The sequence below is a fragment of the Pectinophora gossypiella genome, chromosome 2 (assembly GCF_024362695.1).
Source record: "Pectinophora gossypiella chromosome 2, ilPecGoss1.1, whole genome shotgun sequence".
In the NCBI taxonomy this organism is placed as follows: Eukaryota; Metazoa; Arthropoda; class Insecta; order Lepidoptera; family Gelechiidae; genus Pectinophora; species Pectinophora gossypiella.
In genome coordinates, this window is record NC_065405.1 from 8,674,549 (window position 1) to 8,694,152 (window position 19,604).

The 19,604-nt window shown below is 38.8% G+C and overlaps 1 protein-coding gene across 9 annotated transcripts in view; it reads left to right on the forward strand.

The window, feature by feature from the left end:
• The first annotated feature begins 2,190 nt into the window (after positions 1–2,190).
• Positions 2,191–19,604, forward strand: part of LOC126376559 (potassium voltage-gated channel subfamily KQT member 1) — a 38,628-nt gene continuing 21,214 nt past the window's right edge. For 7 of the 9 annotated variants that reach the window (XM_050024043.1, XM_050024052.1, XM_050024034.1 and 4 more), the window contains exons 1-8: positions 2,205–2,372; positions 3,129–3,184; positions 11,051–11,230; positions 12,015–12,149; positions 12,833–12,915; positions 14,589–14,764; positions 18,828–18,956; positions 19,403–19,513. In XM_050024043.1, the coding sequence (XP_049880000.1) occupies positions 2,328–2,372; positions 3,129–3,184; positions 11,051–11,230; positions 12,015–12,149; positions 12,833–12,915; positions 14,589–14,764; positions 18,828–18,956; positions 19,403–19,513 (915 nt within the window). In that variant the 5' untranslated portion in view covers positions 2,205–2,327. Of the gene's footprint in view, positions 2,373–3,128; positions 3,185–11,050; positions 11,231–12,014; positions 12,150–12,832; positions 12,916–14,588; positions 14,765–18,827; positions 18,957–19,402; positions 19,514–19,604 lie in introns of all 9 variants that reach the window. The other 2 variants (XM_050024097.1, XM_050024074.1) reach the window with 2 other exon arrangements.

Sequence of the window (19,604 nt, forward strand, 5' to 3'; positions counted from 1 at the left end):
GGACCTCTACCAAAATGCCACTATGTCAGTTCGAGTACAGAACCAGAGCTCTAATCCGATCCAACTGCAGCGAGGAGTGAGACAGGGAGATGTCATCTCTCCGAAACTGTTCACTGCTGCATTGGAGGATATTTTTAAGCTTCTGGACTGGAAAGGATTTGGCATCAACATCAACGGCGAGTACCTGACGCACCTTCGATTTGCCGATGATATAGTCCTAATGGCTGAGACCCTGGAAGACCTGAACACCATGCTCGAGCATCTCAGTAACGCATCCCAACGAGTGGGTCTTAGCATGAACATGGCAAAGACAAAAATTATGTCCAACGACCATGTCGCACCCACTCCAGTTCAGGTTGGGAACGTTACACTCGAAGTTGTAGACCAGTACATTTACCTAGGACAAATAATCCAGTTAGGTAAGTCCAACTTCGAGAAAGAGATCTCTCGTCGGATCCAACTCGGATGGGCAGCGTTCGGGAAGCTGCGGAATATCTTCTCGTCCAGAATACCTCAGTGTCTCAAGACGAAAGTCTTTGACCAGTGCGTGTTGCCAGTGATGACCTACGGCAGTGAGACGTGGCCGCTTACTATGGGTCTCGTGAGGAGGCTCGGTGTCGCTCAGCGGGCAATGGAGAGAGCTATGCTCGGTATTTCCCTGCTGGATCGAATCAGAAATGAGGAGATCCGCAGGAGAACTAAAGCCACCGACATAGCTCGGAGAATTGCAAAGCTGAAGTGGCAGTGGGCAGGACACATAGCGAGGAGAACCGATGGCCGATGGGGCGGAAAGGTTCTGGAGTGGCGACCACGTGTCGGACGACGCTCAGTGGGTAGGCCCGCTACAAGGTGGACCGACGATCTGGTGAAGGTGGCGGGAAGCCGCTGGATGCGGGCAGCGCAGGACCGATCGTCGTGGAGATCCTTGGGGGAGGCCTATGCCCAGCAGTGGGCGTCATACGGCTGATGATGATGATGATGATGATATAATATGCAGATTTTGAAGTCGATTTTTAATTGTTTTGGAACCAATAAACGTTCTTTTAATAAAGATAGATTATGCACTTTAGCTACACTAACTAACTTGCCCTCATATTGAGTAGAGTATGAAAAACATTCGCTTTATTTAAAAGTTCATTTTGGCTATCAGTTTCAAAAAACTACTTTTACTTCGGCTGTAATTTGTGTGTGAAACAGGCAGACACATTTTACCTTGCAAACAATAGAATAGGTAGCAATCCCTGGAGGATCTCCTTCCGTATTATCACATTTTCCGATGGAAATCTACCTATACGTTACATCTACGTAGCTGCACTGTATACATGTACGTGTGCACCAGTGGGTTTACTGCCAGTACATAAATAAGTTGAAAAGGGTAAGTATTTACTTTTTTCTTTCGTATTCTTCCGTTCTATTTTATTTAAATAATCAGTGTGTATTTCGCCAGTAACTTTTTATGGAACTGAACCTAATCCAACAATAAGGCGAATCAGAAAGCATTTATTAAATATGCAAATTATAACCGAGTTCCTTTTTTCATTTGGGGGAAAATTCGAGTGCAGGTACGATGACCTGGATAGTAGGAGGTGGTCAACAATTAGTTGAGGGTACGACCACAGTGCGCGCGACGGACGACACGTACCATGTACGTACCTACCCGCTACCCACTATTAAAAAGTTAATTTATGATAAAACACCAACGCATTTTCGATTTCATATTCTTGTAAAAGATATTTTTGATTAGCGTTACAATAACGCAGCATAATAATCAATTAAACTATTTAAGAAAATAATTAAATATAACGTTAAACTTACGCAAGCGTGACAATCTTTACTACAATGTGGTTATTAATGAAAATTATAGGTTATGTGATTAAGGCTTTCAGTATGAATACCTACCTAATCAATTTTACCGAATCAAAACATTAAGGCAGGCATGAGAAATTGGGAACAATTGATTCTGGGTGACGGGCGGCGGCGGCGCCGAGCTAGGCGCGAGCGGTGCGGCCCGACCTGGCGGGCGGCGGCGGGCGGCGCAGCGGGCGTCGCGCGGGCGGCGGCGGCGGCGACGGCGGCGGCGGCGGCCGGCCCGCGTCGCGCGGCAGTCGCCGGCCGAGAGCCGCGCCCGCACGCCCGCGCACCGCCGCGCCGGAGAGCCGCACGCCGCGCGGTATTATGCCGGCGCGCGGGGGCCGCGCCGCACATGCCGCGAGCTCGTCGCGCTGCGCCGCTCGCTCCGCGCCGCGCGCGCTCTCTGCGCCTCCGGAGCCCCGTGCTACATAACGCACGAGATTACACGCCTCACGTCTACCGGAATGTAAATATTTATGGATGTCAGTTTTCAGTTGTTTAGATTGGCTGTGAATTTTAAGGTACGTAAGTAATATTGTCTGGTGTTTCGATTTTTGCACGACAATGTTTTAGACAGTCTGATATTGCGTGACTTTGACGGACGTTCCGAACGAAACTAAACAAAATTATAGCATGCCTCTTCAATATCGCATTGTGCTTTGTGCCTTTGTATATAATTGCTAACGATGACTTCAGTTAATGGCGTACAAAGTACCCTGCTACATTTGGATCGATAGTTTACCATTAAACGTAGGTAGTGTTGGGTCGAACTGATTTTTCGCATTACATTAAGTGATTAAAATATGACGACGGCAGCAAGCGCGAGTGCGCCGCCGCGAGGATGCCGATTTCGTATTCAAAATAACAATATGCCCAACGGCTGAATTCAAATATGAAAACTTCTACAAAAGTAAAACTAGTTAAATACTATACTGGCCTACCTACTTGTAAACGGAACTGAATTTAAGGCGTTTCGTTTTTTTAAGTATTATCGTTTTCGCAGGTACTACTATACTACCCTCCTAAATCCTTTTTATAGGTGTTCCCATTCACTCTAGCATACTCACATCTCCCTAATAGGTAAACCTAACACATGAGTACATGTTCGTTTGTGTCTTTGTCAATGGTCTACAAACACACATTAGAAACAGTTTATGCCTTGGCTATCTATCCAGTATTAATTCTCACTAACAAAGCTCTGACTCTGGTTTATATCCACTAAAATCTAATCCACATAATTCAAAATACCATAACATTTATTGGCATAAAATGTTTAGGTGAAAATGAAATCGACCAGGCGTGTTCGGGTACATGAAGATGCAATACGACATAGGTAATATACTACTGTAATTTTTTTACATTTTCCTTTTCCGTAGAAACCGCATAGAAAAGTTTTGTTTTTCATTGACCTTTGTTACAAAATTCTTAATTAAAATTGGATTTTAACTACCTAATCGATTTTAGTTGCTATAGTAGTTAGATGTAAAGATGACAATTAAAACTCTCTGTATAAAACTTAAGTGGCTATCTACCTAATTTATTGTTACTTTAGACAAAAGGCTAAAAAAATGTAACAATTCATTGTAAATCCGCTGCTACTAAACGTAAAAAGCTCACGTTGTTTCGAAGGCTTCATTAAGTTTTTTAGTTCAGCCTTAATACCCGAAAATAAAAAGATAAGTAATGAATTGGACATAATGACATATAAGTAGGTGTAACGGACAGATGCATGAACGTCGTATTAACCGAAAAATCTCACATTTAGTACAAAAACTGTAATACTACTTATTCCTTTCCTTAAAGGAAGTTAATTACTTGTTAACTGCTTGAAACGCAACTTATCATACAAGATTCTATCTATAATACTAAAATACTCATTAAGTATAACTACAATAAATAAAAAATGACTTCCAAATGACCTAATGTTCGTTCGTTTGACTTTTGCCCATTGAACGCCCTCGCGCCGCGCGCCGCCGTCCCGCGAAGGTTTTTATTTTCCGGGACATTTAACTTTCTTATCCATTTCTGACACAACGTTTCCAATGACAACACAATTTACAGAATTGGTGGTGACATATTTTCCTTGTTTCGTATAACATTACACCCTACTAAAATACAATAAATATTAGTAGGTAACTAGGTAAGTAAATATAAGCAGGAAACTTTAAGAAATATATAAACTGTTCAAATTATGTACTCAGTAGGTACATAGGTATACCAGCACGCACTTATAGGAACACCATCACCTACAAAAAGTAAAATGTAAAAAGAAAAAAGTCAAGTTGGCTTTGTCTACTCAATACCAAAAAGCCAACATATCAATAAATAGAGTATTTCGTAAGTATATCTTAATGTATGATGACAAATTAAATGTCTAATTCGTAAGGTTGTTTGTGTAAAAGTACCGAAATGTAGGCCAATAAGCTAATGATTCCGACGTTAATTCCGTGGCCAGTTAGCAATTATAATATTTTAAGAGGAAATACTTTTCTCGACATTTTTCTTAAATTCCACTAAAAAAGATTAGGGTCAGACAGCTGCGGAAACTTTTTAAAATGTATTTCGCTCCCTTCAGCAAAATGCCTTCCGGGCAAAAGTACCAAACAAATACATTGGTGAAAAATCCGATGATATATAATGTAATATAACTATAGGTATACTTAGGTATAATACATTTTAGTTTACGTATTTAGCAACACAATCCACTAGATTTGATTAAAATTCATCCAACGTTGCCGGGTTCCAAGGCTTTGCGATATTTATGTCTAACGATACCCCTCTATATATACTTAAGTAAAGCTTTGAAATTGAATATATTTTATGAAGGGCGGTACTTGTCTATCTAACCCTTAATCTAAACCGTGAGTGCTGTATACTTTTCGCAGAACATCAATATTACAGTAATGGAATACCGCAAATTAGGTTTGCAATTTAAAATAGTCCACTAGAGTGATTGATTTATAGGAACCTCTAGGGAAATGAGTAAAAGTATTCGCGTAGGTATGCGAATTTTAAAGTCAATAAATAATCAATTCCTGCAGAACCAACCAACTTCACTAGTACCTGATGCATCTAATTTAGTTCCTCCTTGTAAATCTCTTCCCGCCTCCATTTTGTGCCGTCTTTTTTTATGTTTAATCTTGTCGTGTGATGCGCTCAATACGTACACTGTCCTATTTACACACGTGTTATATTATAACTTGTCACGAACGAACTATTCAACACTGTGACAACGTAGAATTAATGCAACAAAATATATTCCACTTCTCATTGAAACTGATGCACGTCTGTCGACTTAACTTTAATGCGAACCAATCTACCTAATAGTTTATCTGTGTAAACTATTCTATTCAATTCATTTCTGGTGACTCTATCAAAAGCGCTACTGAAGTCTGAATTTCTTAAGTAAATTTGCTCTAAACCCATTTATATTATTGCTGAAACAGTCGGGAACAGCCGTAGTAGAAGACAGCCGGTTTAGTTCCCGATGGAGAGCTTGTTTCCAAATTTAACTGTGCACAGCCTTTGGTCTAAAAAGTATCTAAATATCAATGCTATTACTTTTATACTTACTTATATTATACACACTAAGAACTGCGACGCCTTAACACGTAAGTCAAAGCCTTTACGGCTACATGCGTTAGGGAATCAATTTGCAAATGATATATATTAATTGCAAAGTTATAGGATTGATATTTCGTCATTAAATCTGATCCTTAACTAAGTATAAAAAATAAAATTCTATTAAACAATGCACTAAAATGGATATTTTAATTTGTGTTTCGCGCTCTATGTTCTGGAGGTAAGCAAAGGAAGTTACTACTGCAACATAAACGTGTTATTTGCTGCTAGTCAATGGCATTAAAATGTCTCTACGCTTAACCAATGTCTGTGTGGTTCATTTATTGTGAGTATGATTATGGTTTATTGATGTCCAGTCCAGTTAATGTTGTGTCCAAAGCTTTAAAACGTTGTTGTAAAATCGATGCACCCTAATATCAAATCTTCTTTGTTACCGATTGATTTATGTGTACTGTGTAGTATTACAATTCTATGTAATGTGAAAATTCATTTTCTGTTATTTAGGTAAGTATTTCCCAAAACCTTTGAATAGCATGATTCAATACTGTAAAAATGTGCATGTTACTATCGAATATTATTCTAAATGTTTATTTAATTTACCTACCTACTTCTTAATAACCCATGCTTCTTAATTTTACAGTAACTACGTAATACAAAGTAACTGCCTGATAACAACAGTTTTATAGAAAGCTTGCCGACGAATGTAGGTCACTGAAAGTGAGTTATTCAATATGTAGTTACACACGAGCAATTTCATTAAAACTCATTTAGTTGAGTTAATTTGAAGGTACTTACGTGTGTTCATACGTGCGAGAATAATTTAAGCGGGAACTTTGATGTTGGCTTATGTACTTAATTCTAGTCTTGACGACAACATGGGCCGTATCAGCGACGGAGAATACTCCACCAGATAAATGTCATTTCCTAACACCGCAGTCACTAACGTGTTTTTCCGATTTATTATCTAAATAGGTTAAGTTGAACAAACTCTGTAACTTAATAAAGCTCTAATATGTTAACTTTCATATAAATGGCAGTCATTAACCGATTTTTTGGTATTTCTACTTGTTCCTCGCTTACGTAGGCAGCTTAGTACTGTTAACATTTTATTCCTCTTTAATCAACGACCACGAACGCAGTTAGTAAACTACGTCTTGCAGAATTATATTTTCATAAACTTTCATCTATCTATAATGCATGTTTACACGTTTGAAATACCTATCTTCATTTTATGTTACGTTAACAGACGATAAATCATTTGTGTGTATTCTTGAGTAATGATGTCGTAATCCATCAACTTCCTAGTATTTTCTTTAATATAATAGTGTAAGGTGTGTGATTTGCCCTGGATGTAGTGTACGTGTAGTAGTGTTGAGCGTCACGTGTCCAGCAGGGCTCGATCTCGTGCGTTGCCAAGCGTACCTATCGAAACGCAGCCGATGATCTGTGTAAACGTAACTATTTTATTTATGGCAGACGATGATACGCGGTGTTCGTATCAGACAGTACGCTTCACAAGCGATGAAAACTTGCTTTCTAAGCGTTGCTTAATGGGCATTTCTACGGGAAGGGCCGATTGAGTGATTCCAGTGAAAAAAGTACCTGTAGCATCTAATTACGTACTTGAAAAAAATACTCACGTATTTATAGGACTCTTGGCTTGGTGGAGAGTAATTTAGAAGACCGTAAAGTTTTATAAAAGCGTCAAAAAAAAATCCCGAAGTTTGAAAACGGGCAGAATTTGGCTTAAAATGACGTGAAGCCATTCCAGAATTGACTCGTTATTGCTACATAACTTTTAAAATACTAGTTTCCAGAACATAATTCCAACGTTCACAGAACAAGGGATAGTTGATAAAGCTAAATACGTAATTGTGTTTATTGTGAACCCTTTAGTTTTAGTACAATAACATTTTTTAATTTTGAAGCCAGCATGTGTCTCAATTCGGTGAAATTAAGTTTTGTCAACTTACATCACTAACTACGCGCAGTACTATCATCACTACCCGGTTCCCGTGGAGAGCCAGGTGCGCCCGAGTGCCCAAGATGTGTGGATGGGCGGACTGCTGCATAGAGGAGGGTTTTTCGAAGGGTTGAAATCGTTCGTTTTTTTTGGGGTAGGGTCAATTCTAAAATCGGTGGAAGATATTAATTTTGTTTATGAAGTATTTAATAATATATGTGCTAAATTAATTAAGTATTTAGGTGATATCTGACTGTATGTTTTGTATTAATTGATTTAATTGATAACTTTACTAGATAATTGATGAAATGTGATATTTTCTCAATTCGACGGGTCTCAATTCCCTGGAAAATGGGGCATCGAATTGAGAATTACTTGCACTGAATTGAGATTTGATATTGTTTACATAACAAATGGCATCACGCCTGTTACCCCGAAGGAGTAAGTTAGGGAGAGGGTTAGGTTATTATTATTCTGAGAACATTAGTAGTATTAGATGTAATAATTCAATCAAAATTTAGAGCGAATAAAGCAGTTGGCCAGAACGTATTTGCCGGAGGGATGGCTCCAGTGGAAAGTCATTCCTCACACGAGACAAGACCTCTTAGGCCCAAACTTGTACCCGCTTGTTCTGAACAAAATTAGATTCGCTCTCCCGACAGTCGAGCTTGCAAAAGCATTTTGCTCAGAATGTACATCCCTCTCGGAGAAGACCTACCGGAGAAGACCTAGCTTTAGAAATTAAAATACTGGGATGGCCCTTTTGTGTAGGTCTCATAATTGGCCCACCTTCAATCAGTTCAAGGATCAAAGGATCAGCTGTTCTAAATGAGCTGATAGTGGTTTCACTCGCTGAAGTAAAACCACTGCTTTTAAGCCGTAAGGATGCGTCTAAGGAGCTAGCAGATAGTGAAAATATAGACGATCTATCTACAGTTCGGTCCTCATCATCGAAGTCAAAGAAATTGTCCAGGGTCGATAAATTAGAACAGAACTTTAGTGAGATGAAGGACATGCTTTCCAACATCTTAAAGAGGCTCGGTAATACTTCAGACGATGGATGTCGTTCGCACGAAGGATGTCTTGAGGAGGATACAACAAAATCATTCACCTGCAAAGCTCCGGATCTATTACCTGAAGAAGATGTAAGTAGAAGATTTTGATTTCGCTTCCATGACTAAGGAACAAGATCCTTGAGGGAATCAAGTGCTTGAGGTTGGGTGAACTAGCATAAAAGCAGATTCGTTATTCGTCTTTCACGCCTTTTGAGTTAACCCTTGCTTAAAGAAGTTTAACTCGTCAAACACCACACCTCGACAATTTTCTCTTAGCCAATCAACAGAAAGACTAGTTAGAGGAAGACACCTTATACGTGGTAAATTATCTGGAGAAGCTTGGATGGAAAATAAACAGAAATAAATCTCTGAACCTACCAACCCATTGTCTAGACTACTTGGGGATAATGTAGGACACAGAGAAAAACAGAACCTTTTTACTGGACAGCAGAATAGACAACTTAACAAGTATCCTTATGGAAGTATTGAAATCAGGAACCTGGAATTGGGTCACAGGAAAAAGTCTTGTAGGGAAATTGAGCTTTGCATCTTTCACGGTCCCTCTAGGAAGATTACATATCAGACGTCTTCAACGTGCAGCCAATTGTCTTCCTCAACACCAGAAAACACGGAAATTTCTAATACCGACAAAAGCTCTATAGGAATGTTCTTGGTGGTTGGAACACCTTCACAAAGGACGAACAATTTTCATATATCAGGGCACAGTATTCATCACAACAGATGCTTCAGACAACGGATGGGGTGCTCATGTCAACGAGTCTCTAATCAGTGGAGTTTGGGAGAAGAGCCAAACCTTGTGGCATATAAATCGCAAAGAGCTGTATGCAGTATACCGAGCATTTCAGATGATGTTACCCCAACTACGAGAACGACGAGTCATTATTCAGTCCGACAACAAAACGGTTGTGTCCTATGTAAGGAATCAGGGGGGAACAAATTCCAGTCTCTTAACAGACCTAGGGTGGTATTAATAAACTAATCTCAGCTGAGACTGCCCTCAAGATCGCGCTCAAGTCTCTGATTTAATATAAGAACTGTCACATTGACATAATCTTGAGGGCAGTCTCGAAGATGAGATTAGTTTATTAATACCTCCCCTAGTAGCAAAACTTCTGGAACTTGCTCAAAGGAACAGAATAGAAATTTTTGCTTATTACATTCTGGGTGTTTTTAACAAGATTGCCGACAGCCTCTCGCGGCAGAAATCTCTAGCGGACTGGCATCTGTCGGATCGAGTGACGAACTTTCTATTCAAAAAGTGGGGAATTCTTCAGATAGACCTTTTCGCAACTTCTCATTCGAAAGTAGTTCCAATTTATGTGGCCTGAGATGTGAGAAACAAAGGTGCTATTTTCATAGATGCATTCAGCAAAACATGGGACTTCGACCTAGCTTGGGTATTTCCTCCACCAGCGCTGATACCTCTACTAGACGAAAGCAAGGGAGATTAACGCTTAGAACTACGCATGTCAAAGGGAAGTGAGGAAGGTGTAATCTCACATGGTCAAGCCTAGGCAAGACATGAAATATATCATTTTCTACCCTTCGTGGGGAAAAGTTTCCTATTTTTTACGATATTCATTTGTTTGTCTTTCGTCATCTTAATATCCTCTTAATATCCTTTCATACACATATCCGTCCTCACGCAATCCAATCCACACCTTTTTCGGTCGTCTCCTACCCCCTGTCCATGCACATTCATACTCACCATATAATTATCATCTAATATGACTTCCATTCCTCTTCATCAGATGTCCATACCACATCATTATTGGTCATTCATTGCATTATTTCTATAATAACTGACAGCATTTCTAAATTCGCTGGCTTATTTCTCAATTCCGTGATTCATTTTCTCAATTCGCTGAGCCGCTACTCAATTCGGTGTTTCATTTTCTCAATTCGGTGGTTGCCCAATTCGGTGATTAACTTTTCTCATAAACCACTTCACCAAATCTGGTCCCAATTGCATCATTAGATTCAAGATGAAATATAGTTCAATATTTGTTATTAAAATATAAAAGCCTAATTTCAATTTCGGCATCGAATTGAGAAAAAATAGACCCTTCCGTAGAAATGCCCTAATACAAATCGAGAGTGTCTGAATAGATTTCCTCCAGAAGTTAAGCGATGATTTTTTTTTGCGACAAATGAGACTTTTCCGTTCCTAAACTATACCTACCTATAATAACCCTTCGATAGTACTTATACTACAACAATTCATAAATACATTTCCTCGACAAAAAATATACGCTCCTATTAACCCACAGGATCTCACTCGGGGGTGTTGTATTCAAACATATTTCTTACGTTTTCTACCCACCCACCCTCGATAAAATGCTATGGACAAAGTTCATAAGTAAAGTCCATATAGAGGGTCGTAAATTTTGCGGCCAAGAGCAAAAAGAGAGCAGCTGCCGCAGCACGCATCCCAAGTGTGTTTAGGGAAAGAATCTCAGTGAATATTGTCTTTTGGCGAGGAAATGTGTATCGACCTTTACTATCGAGTAATCATAGAGCAACACGGACCTCTAGTAATAAATGAGTGGGCCATGTGAGGTAACGTGGTTGGTTGCAGTGAGAGTAAGCGTGGCGGCGCGGGCGACCGGCTGGCGACGCCGCGGATGTCGCTGCTGGGCAAGCCGCTCAGCTACCGCGCCACGCGACGCGACGCGCGATACCGCCGCCTGCAATCCAAGTTCTACAACTTCCTCGAAAGGCCAAGGGGTGTAAAGGCCGTCCTCTATCATATGATTGTGTAAGTCCTCCCCCGGAGACATTAACCCACTTCTTGCTATTTGTAAACAAGCCCATATTTTTTAGTCCTTTTTCCTAGTTCTTCATAGCGTAGTTTCTTAGGCAATTATTGGAATTTGGATAAGTAACAAAAGAAAATATAACAAAGGTCATTGCCCACCGCCACATTTAACGGATATTAATTTAACATTAAATTCGTAATTTTGAGCGTATAAGATATTCCCCCTCCATATATTCCACGTAACACAGCGACTCATTATTAATAATTTTCCTTTCACAGACTGGTAGTCTGGTAAACGATTCTCGATAATGAGCGCATAATAGTGATATTACGATAATTACGTAGGTATTCACTATAAATCAAGCAAAGGAACATGCGAAACATCATTATTATAAAGTAAAACCCAGAACTTCTAACCCAAATTAAATTTGAAACATGGCGACTCAATTCACAATTATAGTTAAGTGTGAATTATAATTTTCCTTAAATACCTACTCGTGAAAATTATAGGAAATGTTTTGGGACGAGAACAAACTATGTACAAATGTACGTAGATTTAAATCGGAAGCATTCGAAATTAATTACGAGAAGCTTTATTCTTCGTAATGAATTATGTATGTTTTGTCGTATGGAATATCTAAACCAAAATTCGTGACAGCCGAACAGGGATATTTTTTAAATGTTATATTTTTAGAACCTGAACACAGATTTTTAGGCTCATATTTAACCAATACCAAGGTAAGTAAAGCGGAATAATCAATAAAATATGAAATATTATGTGTAGGTTCCTGATGGTGTTCATGTGCTTGTCGCTGTCAGTGTTCTCTACGATCGAAGAGTACGAGGCGAAGGCTGGTATCGTCCTCTTCTACATGGAAACAGTCGTCGTCATCTGGTTTGCCATCGAATTCTTTCTAAGGTAAACTTACTACAGCTGCACATTGTCTCTAAATATAGATTCCGTAATATACACAAAGCTAGACATCTGATCTGATGAATCCCGTCACGTACCTACCACGAGAAACATTTCCGGAGAGATAAAAGCCCGAAAAGTTAACACCAATGTGCCAAAATAAGGAAAAAGCTACCCGGATCTTATGTCAATGCAATACTGAAGTTAAACACAAAAGTAATTATTCTATACAAAGAGTGTAAACTCACATTGATCCATTGAAATTTTCCGTAACAGACAAACAAAGTCGCTTTTAATTTTGTTCTTTGGGATTAAAACGTTTCAATTTCGTTCCGTTATCTTTGTCGCGTTCTGTATGAAAACATTGGATCGTCGAAAGCACTCGAGTGACGTACTCATAGATAAGCTCGGAGAGCTTCCCGAGCTCTGAGTAATTCGTCACTCAATGTAGACGGATTGCTCGCCTTCACCGGATTTATATAGCTCGTATTTTCTTTTATCTGTATCAGCCCGTTGTCGATGCGGATCTATGGGTATATCCCTTGATTTACACACTTCCTATTTGTTTCTTCCAGCAATATTCCCTATACGCAATGCTATTATTCCATCTTTCTTAACCGTTCTATTATTAACTACATAAATACCCAGTTCCGATCTCAAATATTCACATCTATGTATTTTTGACACAGATTATGGTCTTCAGGATGCAGGTCCCGTTACCAAGGCTCGATGGGTCGCCTCAAATTCTTGAGGCGGCCCTTCTGCATAATAGGTAAGCTGTCAGTTTATATTTAGCCACTTAAGCTGTTGAATATGACCCAAATGTATTTCTCACCTATCCTTGTTGATATAATTGTTTCCACAACAAGTTTAACGTGTCATAACACCGCGCGGTAGTCTTCCTTCACCACATGGCAGTGACGTGGCAGCTCTGGGTAAATTATATTTTTTGTATATTCAGTATGAGACAACGAGGCGCGACCTCGCTTACATTAAAATATTTTTTTACAAATAGTTTTTAAACCACACGACGAAGTGACGTCAACACTAGCACAAACATTAAGAACTTGTAGTGCTAAAGTAAATTTTCTTATAATAATAATATATTTAATAAAAAGGCAACAAGGGACCAGTTGTTAGTAACAATTTCATTAAGTACAGCTGTTTGTAACAAAAATATAAAATGAGGAGAGTGACGCCCCGTACCTTTACTGCCTGGATACACAAAGGAATTAAATACGTACTTAGTTTAGAATTACTTTCGCTAAGTCTCAATGCCGCCGCATTGCCATATTATTTCTATGTCTCAACTTTCATAAGGAAGGGGAAGACAATTTGACAAACTTTCAAGGAAAGGCTACAAAACGCTGAACAAATACCATAGAGCTATACACCTCGGGAAATATCTTCGCTACCAACTGCCCAAGACATTTCATCCTCAACATTTCCAAGTAAAAGTCACGTTCCGTCTATAAACCGTGACGAAGTGACCCTATTTCAGGTGCGACCAATCTGCTGTGACCTTCGCATTTCAGCCCTCCTTCCCCTGGCACTAGTTTCGTGCGACCGCTATTCCGGTCTCCGGGGAGCCGGCCCGCCCGAGACCGTGTAACTGGCAAACATACCCGCACACCACTCCACCTGCCCGCCACTCCGACACTTCAGCCGGCGACAATAAAATGAACCCACTAAAATAGACCCACACAAATTATTCAGCTTAATCTCAATTATGTATGACTCAATTTTTTCGATTTACAACCGACGTTTAACTTTGATTTCGCTAATCAAATATGAAACTATATTACCGATCTATATTACCGACCAACCCAATTAGTCGGTTAGAGGCAGGTGTGATTGTTCGACGAACCTGTGCAAATTTTATAGGCTTATTTGTCTAATTAAATTGCAAACAGAGTATTACAGTGACTTTGTGCGTGAGGATCATTACTCATGCCTCCTTTGGCCCTCTGAGTTTGAGCTTTCATTACGGCTGATCTCCTTCAATATTTTAGGCGTAAACTTCTCGTACTTAAAACGAGTTGATTAAACGTTTAGCTAATGAAGTGAATTAAAGAACTTATTATATAAAAAAAACTATTTTGCCCTTAGATTTATTTGTGGATAAGGATGAGCGAAATTTTGTTCGATAAAATGTACAATTACTTAATGGTATTTTTAAATGTAACCTGCCAGCCATTATCAAACGGACTTCCTCATTAGTTTTCTATTCATATAAAGTGGACGTAAAGTAGTCCTTATGTACTTACAAGAAAACATAAGTACCCTTTTACTGTTATCAATAGAAAATACATTGGCCATTCCACGACTTTATTATGTTCTGATGACATAATAATGTCGCGAGAAGAAAGAAAGATGTGTAGCAGTAGTGCTTATGTCCAGCAGTATAATTATTTTGACGGTGTTAACGAGGATGGTATGTGGCAGATGTGACGACGATCCTAGCGTCACTCGTGGTACTGGGCATGGGGTCGTCGGGGCAAGTGTTCGCGGCGTCCGCGCTGCGCGGTCTGCGGTTCTTCCAGATACTACGCATGGTGCGCATGGACCGCCGCGGCGGCACATGGAAACTACTCGGCTCCGTCGTCTACGCACACCGACAGGTACGAATATACCTACTTAATGTGATTTAGGTATTCACAGAATTACGTATATATACTTAGAGTTCAATGTTAAATATATTACATTATTCTACGTTCTACGGTTCCGTCGTCTACGCACATCGATAGGTACACCTGCATAATGTGATCTATTTGCAATACCAATACCCTTCACAAAACTATACTTAGAATCCACTCTGTGATAAGTATACATTATTGTACGTTTTACATTAGCATGTGAGGAATAATTTATCGTGATCTTCTATTATAATACACTTTATCATAGTGTGTTTACTCTTGGTCCATAGGTACCTAGGCTTAATCTATGTTTAAGCTTTAAAGAGGATGCTTGCTTAATAATATATTGGATTAAATAATAGTGATAAATAGGTAGGTATCGACTGAAAATCAAAGTGGGTTTGGCAAATTAATTATTTTATATTTATAATTTTACTTACCTATGTAAGTACTTGCTTTTTTATCAAAGAATTATAATCAGCAAGTAGATAAGGTATGGTAAAGTAAAATATAAATATAAGGTATTCTTAATATATAAATAGTACTAATACACATACTTACTTAGTTCCTACAATAGTAATAAGCGAAAGTATAAATACATAGTCGCTGTACCTACCAGTTATTTAACCTTTCAGCGCGTATTACTTTTCAAATTGTCTTAAAGTAAGCAAGTCTATTCAATTTGCAGTATACAATGGTGCAATTTGTTTGGGAATTATATAAACAAAGCAGCCGCAAACGCGGACAAGCTGCTAAACGAGCGACTCTAATTGTGGACACAATTGTGGTAGTAATTCTCATCTAAGTGTGCTATTTATGATAATTTTGCGTCGAGGGAGCCGGTGTGATGAAATTCTGACGAACACAACTTGTCCGTAGAGACGAGCCCTCACATTAAACTACATTAGGAAAATCTCCTCCACTGTAACGTAGACATAACTTCAGAGAAGGGTAAATAGATCGACCACAGTTTGATTGAACGCTTAATCTTGTTTGCGGATGTTTCGGAGCGACAACTATCGGGAAATATAACACCCACAGCGATATACCGGTCATATCGCCGACAATAGGAGACGATGCGGAGGAAACCCGTTTGATATATGTTCGCGGAAGGGGAACGTTTTTCAAGAAATTTGCATATCTAGGCCACGACTGAGGAAAAACGGAGGAAACCGCGGCTGGCTAAACGGTCTGCACTCGTAAATTAGGCATCTACATAAGTAACTAGAATATAGCGTACTGCCTTATGTTTCAGCACGAGTGGCTTAGATAGTAAAACGTATATACTTACTATTAGCTTTACAAAACTGTAGAAAACTAAAACACTCAATCTTGTTAAAATGTAATGTTTATGTTTACGCCCACTGTTGTTGTAATTCATCTAATAACTGGCACAGTTTTACAACATACTTAATACGGGTTGATTTAATATGTGACGTTCAAAAGAGAAATATTATACAATATCTTATAATAAGAATATGAGTAAGTAGGTGTATTTTAAAATCAAGGATTTTCTTTCTTAGACGTAATTATAAACTAATGGGGGCAATAATATCACATGAAGTTAATGAATGGTACTTACAGTACATTATCATTAGTGGCGACCTTCTTGCCGCACATTACTCACATGTTACACGCACACCGCGGTGGGTCCACAAACGATGCTGATGGCCGTCGTTACTGAAAAATATTGTTTATGTTGGACGTTGTACGCCTTTCCTGTTTCTTACAAATCACATTACTTGTATGTTATTCTCGAACAAGTTTCTGCTGATATGCTTAAAAAATAACGTGATAAAAATAAAACACCCTTTAGACATTATAATTCTAATCAGTTCTTACGCTTGGCAGCTTATTTAAAACAGATGCTTGATAACGATTGACTAATCGATATTTCGACATGTATGATATATATTCAGCTCTATTTTATACGAAAACAAGTACCTATATAGCTTGTAGCTTGTAAGAAAAAAGTAGATAATTTCGTATTTAACATAATTAATAAAAGCTCCTAAACAGTTGATGGGCGGTGCGCGATTCGGCCAAACAATAATTATATCATTTGTTAGACGCGCGGCGCGGCGCGGTGCGGGGCGCCGCTCGTTCGCCGGCCGCCGCTTGCATAACCATGCTGAGTAAGCACGCCCGCGCTGCCCGCAATTTCCTTTGCTTGCAGAGTTGGAGGTTAGATATAAACTTGGACGAGCGCAAACACCTATCTATAGTCCGGAAGTCCGCATATAGGTATACTACCTCCCTCTACATTTTTGACTCTATTTTATTAAGTAAGTATCTACCTACCTTTTGTAAGTACCACCGTAAATTAAACATGCTTGTCCTTTTCTACCGCATCCGTTACTCTCCTGTCACTATGAACTTTACAAACTGAACAATGAAATTCCAATGGCACAAATCCTTCATCAGTGTCACAACGCGGCTCGAATACGCTAGTTCATTCCTCATAAAATATTAAAGGTAAGGTCACTCCTGCCGTAGGTAATCCTAGCTTCATGATATAAACACAACAGAGACCGGGCCGGGACGCAAATCTACCCTCAACCGGTAGAAGTTAAAGTTGCATGATCACGATGCAGAGCAAATAAAGCGAGGCCCGAAGCCGCACTTCGTTCTCCTTCTGCAATATTGACTAAGCAAATAGTTCGATCCGAAACAATAGCGGTCAAACAATTCCGCCGCAAATGAACTTGTACCCGGAAACGACAACACCCCGACGTCGCAAGGCGAGGCTAGATATCTGACGACTGTGGCCCCACTGGCTGATATTTATCAATATTATTTCACGCTTAACGCCACGCGAGTTTGAAATTTAGCTTTGAAAGTTGCGTTAAATCGATTCTTCATATCCGGAGCGATAAATTGTCGAATAATAAATAGTTTTGATAACGTAACGTACATACCTTCATTAAAACTGCATTTAAAATATTTATATTTGTCATACTGAGTAGAATATTATTTATAAATATTAGCGGTCAGTTTCCCACCAGTTAACTAATTGTGTCACCATGTGGTCAAACGCCGAAAGTTGTTCGACAAAATCACATTTAAAGTTTTTAACGATGTTGTAAACTTTGACACTTTGCACCGTTTAGAATTGTTAATGATTGGGGCATTAAAGGGTTGCTAAAAAGTTTCACCACGTTGCTTGTGACATCATAATAGGCAATTTGAATTAGAGTTGGAGTTCCAGTAACAACATTAAAATTCATAAACCGAATGGTTAATCAAATCCAGGAAATAAAGTTAATAGATAGAAGATTCTCATATTCATCGTAATAATTCGCCTTTTAGTCATATCTAGCCAGCAAAATAAATTGTTGCTATGTTTGTTTAGAATTTCCCGACGATGTTTATTGCTATTTTTACAAGAATGGGTAAAGAAACATTATATCAAATCAACGCCGCTATTGTTTGCTCCCGGCGGAGCTAGCGACTCAATTTCGTGAATCATAGCTTTTATTACATTCAACTTGTCTAATGTAGCAGAAAAATCCCTTGCTAAGTTATCGTTATATCCGCCTTGATAAGACAAAAAATCATTTAGCTTTCCGTTTGTAAGTACAAAAAACGAATAAAACTTACCAAAAGCTCTCAATTATTTTGACTCATGGACTTTCTCAATCCGTTCAATATTCCAGCGTAAATTTAATATTCCACTTCAATTTAAGTAAGTATCTAAGAGTAAACTTTATTTCTACTGCTACCAAATCACGTCTAACGTCATTATTTACGCTCAGGTAAACAATGAAATTAGCAATTAATACATACCTACCTTCTCGTTTAGACGCCTCTTGATCCCCCTTAATTTTGTATGGGGCTATTTAACCGAGAAAATAAGAGATTGACTTTATATTCCTACTAACCCTTAGATGTAGTTGTTTGTATACCGTTGACGCTTTACGTTACCCGTATATTACATTGCCATCAACCCTCGTTTTCCGTAAAACCAGTCTTATACCTACATTATTTTAAATTTCCTCGTGAAACATAATATCTTAAAATAGTTTTTATATCACAAGTTTTTTTACAGGAGTTAATAACGACATTATACATAGGATTCCTCGGGCTGATATTCGCGTCATTTTTGGTCTACTTGGCGGAAAAAGATGTGACTGACACAAAGTTCAAAAATTTTGCGGAAGCATTATGGTGGGGCGTGGTGAGTATAACAATAGTTTACTAATTGACTTCCTTGTTCAATTTTGTGAACAAAAGATCTCACACTGAAATAAATATTTATTACGTAACTTTAGTAATTGATTACAAAACAGAGTGACTCTATGTATCTCTTTCTAAGTAAGTCACAACCGTTTTGTATATTTTATCAAAGTTTATTATTGTTTCATTACTCACGCAAGATTATAACTAACTTAGTTCGCAAAAAACAAAATCAGCACCTATTTTCCGTTTTATGATAACGAGAACCGTAATCAAATGAAACAGAACTAAATTAAAATGTAGATACCTATCTACAAAGATTTTATCTTCAGACTTTATAGCGGAGCAGTTTTTACGAGATATAATCAGGGACATTTACTACTACTGTTTTCTTAAAATATATTTTATAGAATTGCGGCGATGTTGAAGCAATGTGTTGTATGGCAGATCACGCTGTGCACGGTGGGGTACGGCGACATGGTACCGCAGACCTGGCAGGGCAAGTTCATCGCCTCCTTCTGCGCGCTGCTGGGCATCTCCTTCTTCGCGCTCCCCGCGGTGAGCGCCACTTATACTTATCTATCCCCTACCTAATTTGTTTACTGAACCATCTTTCATTGAATCTAAGTAAGTGCTGTCAATATAAAAC